The 5,819-nt window shown below is 40.8% G+C and overlaps 1 protein-coding gene across 2 annotated transcripts in view; it reads right to left on the bottom strand.

Moving 5' to 3' along the window:
• Positions 1 to 5,491, bottom strand: part of cxadr (CXADR Ig-like cell adhesion molecule) — a 15,442-nt gene extending 9,951 nt beyond the window's left edge. For both annotated transcript variants that reach the window (XM_046861799.1, XM_046861800.1), the window contains exon 1: positions 5,265 to 5,491. In XM_046861799.1, coding sequence (XP_046717755.1) covers positions 5,265 to 5,316 — 52 coding nt within the window. In that variant the 5' untranslated portion in view covers positions 5,317 to 5,491. The remainder of the gene's footprint in view (positions 1 to 5,264) is intronic.
• Between the last annotated feature and the right edge of the window lie 328 nt (positions 5,492 to 5,819).

Below are 5,819 nucleotides of genomic sequence, written 5' to 3'. Positions count from 1 at the left end.
TATTAAAACTGAGAGTCTGATCTCTGACCAACAGCTTCAAACTTCAGGCCCACAACATGGTTACTGGTGGATGCACCAGAAATGTAGGATGTTTGCGAGAAAAAAAATTCAGAATTATGAGGAAAAATGCTATTTATTTTATGGTGCAGAAACGGGTTTCCATAGGATTCATTCCAACGAAAGAGACAAAGTGTCGTACGTTTGGTATCATATCAAACTGAAACAAAGAAAACACCATAAAGTGTTTTACCTTTTTTTATAACGTAATCTGAAGTTTATTTTTATTATTTATTTTTATTTATTTATCTATTTGTATTTATATTTTAATGTAATGTGGCAATTAAATGGGTTTAGTTTTCATAAATATACTTGTGTGCAATTTCAGCAATGAAAATGTAAATTTTCCCAAAAAAGAAAAGTTAATTGTTCATTTTAAGAGACCCGTCTTTTTACTTGTATATTTAGTATTGCTCTTTAATAAAGAAAAAGTTTTGCTTATCCGATTACTCAATTAAAAACTTTCTTTTGGCTTCTCCCATTAGGGGGCGCCACAGCGGATCATCCGCATGTTTTTACGCTGGATGCCCGTCCTAACGCAACCCTCCCCATTTATCCGGGCTTGGGACCGGCACTAAGAGAGCACTGCCTTGTGCAACCCTAATGGTTGGGGTCGGTTCCCTGACCGGGAATCGAACCCGGGCCGCACCGGTGAGAGTGCCGGTGAATCTTTGGAATTCTTCTTCTTCTTTCGGCTTCTCCCATTAGGGGTCGCCACAGCGGATCAAATAATAATAATCGATAGAATACTCAATTACTAAAACAATCGATAGCAACAGCTCTACACTGGTTAGTCTTGGCTGGTCCGATTTCACAAAAGAGCGAACATAGCACAAACTGCAGGAAAGGATTCTGTCTCTGATAGAAAGGATTGAGAACACACACAATCTAAAAAATTATTTTCGCGAAAAGCCCAAAAATTGAGCTGTTTTACAGGCAGAATTCGAGACGCAATATTTGGCAGATGGTTCATGTTGTGAATAATCTGTGTTATTAACAACACTGTATGTAGCGCTCTGCAACAGCTTCAACTGCACTTCTACTTATAGCACTCATCTGTATGAGGTAAAAAAAAATTTCTGATCAACATGAACAGGGCCAGAGACTGAACAACCAGCTGTATCTACAAATGCCCATTTTCATTCAATTCACTTTAATTACATCAGCCAAAAACCAATGGGTGTTTTCAAGCTGTTTGTTTAAATTGATCAGCCATAACATTATGACCACCTGCCTAATATTGTGTTAGAACCCCTTTCCCTGACCTGTCGATCAACATCATGAACTTCTTCAGCAGTTTGAGCTACAGGAGCTCGTCTGTTGGATCGGACCACGTGGACCAGCCTTTATCAATGATCCTTGTCCCCCACGACCCTGTCGCCGGTTCACCACTGTTCCTTCCTTGGAGCACTTTTGATAGATTCTGACCACTGCAGACCAGAAACATCCCACAAGAGCTGCAGTTTTGGAGATGCTTTGACCCAGACGTAGGGCTGGGCGATAAATCGATTTTATCAATTAACTCGAATGTGTAGTTTACATCGATCTGTTTTAATAAAAATCGGGTTTCTCTATAATGTCTGCCGACGCTCCCCTCTGGGCTTCCATAGTTTCGAACAAACTCAACCCCCCCACCCCTCCCCCCGCGCGTTTGCCATAGAGATACACAAACAACAAGGCAGCGAGCAAGCAAAGGTAACAGTACCACTAATATCCTGCAGCACCTCAAACAGAGGCATGCTGTGGAGTGAGAGAGATGTAGTGCCCTACGACATGAACAAGACAGCAGCAGCACAAGACTGCGGTTAAACAGCCGCATGTTGAAAATACACGGTTAAGCAGCCGCACTTTGTTTAGTGTTGCGCGTCTAATCGTACACGTACGAAATACCTGTAAAGACGCTGCAGAACGGCGTTTCCGTTAAGAAACAGAACAATCAGAGCATTTAAATCACCATATTCAAACACTCATAAAACATTTATTGAGGTTTGCTCAATCTTTTAAATATTCTTATTTAGAATCTCGCTGTCTTTTATATTCTTATTTCACATTTCAACTCGTTTTACTGTGGAGTTTTTAAGAAAGGTAAAGACAAAATCACTCAAAACCTCAGGTGAATTTTCAATCATGTTCCACATTTAAACACTCAAAACTTTTTTCTTTGTAGGTTTGCTCATTTTAATGTTATGTTACGTTCTATTTTCACAATTTACAATGGCAGGGCCGCCATCTTGTATTTTTGACTTATTGTTTCTGATTGCACTTTAACCCAAAGTGGGTTATAATCCCAGAAGGGTAAATAAACTTTTTTTAATAAAGTTAAAACCTTTTTTGAACATTTTCTTTGTCATATGCAGACTGGATTTAGGCAGGGGAAAAAAATATTTAAATAGCAAATCGGATTTTTTGTGAAAAAATCTGGGATTTTTTTAAGGCCATATCGCCCAGCCCTACCCTGACGTCTAGACGTCACAATCTGGGAAGATGGAGGAACTGTGGAGTATGCAGAGTGTGATGATTTTTGCTGTGTACATCCTGGCAGCGTCCCCAAATATCATACCACATATACGCTGCTATGTTGCTACGCTTTCCTGCTGTCAAAAAAATAAGTCAAAACTTAACCATAACTCAGGGGCTACCTGTACATGTTTTTTGTAATAAGTTAAGGAAAGAGAAGAGATCCTATGCAATCACCTAATCTAAATCCAGTCGAGATGGTTTGGAATGAGAAAAGGAAAAGCAGCTAACAAGAACTCAACACGTCTGGGAACTCCTCAAGATTGTTGTAAAACCACTGACACTGAACACACACACCTTTTATTATATATACTAGTACTTCCTCCTCCTCCTCCTCTTTTCTCACCCTAAATTCATGATTGTTTATATTCAGCTTTACATTAGTAAAATATTGAATACAAAGAATAATAGAAAAAAGCATACTAGATTAATAAAATGTTAGAGTAAATAAATGAGATAAAAGGGGAACCGTGGTGACATGACAGGGTGGAGATGTGGATCAGAAGTGTAAGAGTTACAATAATTGCATATGAAATAAAATAAGAAAAAAACAGTAAAGTAATGTAAGTAAATGTAGTGAATCAGATGGTAAATGTGTGGTGGTGCAGCGGGATGTGATCAGAGCAGGGTTAGGTTAGGTCAATGTTTTTTCAACCTGTTTAAATAAAGGATCTGTGCTTTGCTCGGCTTTTTAAACTCTTAGAATTTTACAGTAAAATTCTGCATGCATATCTATATATATATCTATATATATCTATCCAAATTTCAGACATCATCCTGACAGAGTAGATCCCACACTTCACATCATGAGAACAATAATCGTAATAGTACCATCAAATAATCTGCCACAAACTGTGACTGGAAAGAACACTTGGTTACATTTCCCTTTTGATCGCATAAAAAGCTTGTGCTTTGTCTTTTAGTGTGTGTTTACTGTCAGACCTCAAGTCTAGAAAAGCCGGTCAGTGTGTGGAGTTGCTCAAACTGGTTTTCTTTATAACAGGGTGATTCTGATGGTGGTATGTATACCGAATAAATCCTCATCAGTCTATAGTGTGTATCTTTAATCTTTTATAGATTATACTACCAGATCATCCCTCCAGAGTCTCTTCCACACTTTACCTTACAGTGAAAATAGTCACATTTCTCTGGATCCAGCAGGGCAGTGATATTATACATCTAATCTGCACCAAGTAAAACTGGACCATTTATCAGGAACTCTTTTTTTGTTCTTGGGCCCTAGAGGAGTAGAGGCCTTGGATATATCAGGAACTGATAGTAAAAGAAGACATTGTGATATACAGTTAGTGTAGATGTTCTCTATCTCTCTCTCCATCCCTCCCCCCTCTCTTTCCCTCTCCCTCCCACACATAGTCTCTCATGTTAATAAACTCGATAAGCAGCACAGCTGATGTTGAAGCCACTCCCTGTCTAAAAGTCTGTAGAAATTCCAGAAAATAATTGCATTGAGATCTTTATGTTCTCTTCATACAGAGAACTGAAAGAATAGAAAGATAAGCAGATAGAAAATGTATAGAAGATCCTCTTTTCCTCCATCAACTGCATCCTATTCAGGTTCATCATAATACAATGTGTGTGTGTGTGTGTGTGTGTGTGTGTGTGTGTGTGTGTGTGTGTGTGTGGGAGTGTGGGAGTGTGGGAGTGCGAGCGCGTGCGGGGAGTGCATTAGCACATGCACACAGATAAGATCAAGGAACATGTGACATGTAAAGATTACAATGTGTGTTACAGTATTTGTGGAAGTTACTGATACAACCCTCTCTCTCTCTCTCTCTCTCTCTCTCTCTCTCTCTCTCTCTCTCTCTCTCTCTCTCTCACACACTCAGATAGAAATAAAGAATGAGGTGTAACTATGTTATAGGAATGAAGCAAGAGCACATTCCTGTGTGCGTGCGTGTGAGAGAGAGAGAGAGAGAGAGAGAGAGAGAGACAGACAGATACAAACAGAGAAAGAGAGAGAGAGAGAGGGAGAGAGACAGACAGATACAGGCAGAGAGGGAGTGCGAGAGAGGGATAGAGAGGGGGGGAGAGAGGGGGGAGAGAGAGACAGACAGATACAAACAGAGAGAGAGAGAGAGAGAGAGGAGGAGAGAGACAGACAGATACAGGCAGAGAGGGAGTGAGAGAGGGATAGAGGGGGGGAGGGATAGAGAGGGGGGGAGGGATAGAGAGGGGGGAAATAGAGTGGGGGAGAGAGAGGGGGGAGAGAGGGGGGAGAGAGAATGGGAAAGATAAGCAGTTCCGCTGATTAGATAAAAGCATGAAACAGACGAGTCTGTTTACACTGAAACTCCTCCTGTGAAACTTGTACAAACACACACACACACACACACACACACACACACACACACACACACGGGTTTTAACTGTGCAGTTCCTCTGTACGGTTAAATATTAATTAACATAACACACACACAGCAAGTTTGTGTATGCGTGAGTGTGTGAGAGAGAGAGAGAGAGAGAGAGAGAGAGAGAGAGACAGAAAGAAAGACAGAAAGAAATACAAAGACAGAAAGAAAGAAAGACAGAAAGAAAGAAAGACAGAAAGAAAGAAAGACAAAGAAAGAAAGACAGAAAGAAAGAAAGACAGAAAGAAAGAGTGTGTACACGTACACACACACACACACACTCGCTGAGAGGTTAGCCTGAAGCTAAAGGCGATAATGTACCTGAGAAGATAAAACCGCAGATGAAGGTGTAGAGTGGAACTCGGAGCTCCATATCGAATTAATTCCTGAATTTATTTCCGAAATTCGATTTAAATCTCAATAATTTTCACAAAATCCCACAAAATGAACTTTTTCTCCCGGAGGTTCAGACTGACGGAGATCCAGCAGCATCCGACTTCCTGCGTGTGTGTGCGCGCGCCCAAAGCCTCAGCAGGTGGATTGAGGCTGGAATGTGGAATGTGAATACGTCACATCCGGTAGAGCGCAAGATTATTAGGTCTTTTTCGCCACCTGCAGGAGGAAGCGGGAAGTGATTCACACAAACTGTTTTGTGAATCACTTACTCGCACACACACAGACACCGGTACACGCGTGCACACACACACACACCCCTACTATCTCTGGCTTTGGCCACCGTGTACAGACCCCCAGGGCCCTACACTGATTTTCTTCAAGAGTTTGCTCGTTTTCTTCAGACCTCTTGATCAGTTTTGATAAAAGTGCTGCTTGAAGGAGATTGTAATATTCATGTAGATGATGTAAATGATGCCCTAC

The sequence above is a fragment of the Silurus meridionalis genome, chromosome 11 (assembly GCF_014805685.1).
Source record: "Silurus meridionalis isolate SWU-2019-XX chromosome 11, ASM1480568v1, whole genome shotgun sequence".
Classification (NCBI taxonomy): domain Eukaryota; kingdom Metazoa; phylum Chordata; class Actinopteri; order Siluriformes; family Siluridae; genus Silurus; species Silurus meridionalis.
This window is presented reverse-complemented; position numbering and strand designations above follow the sequence as displayed.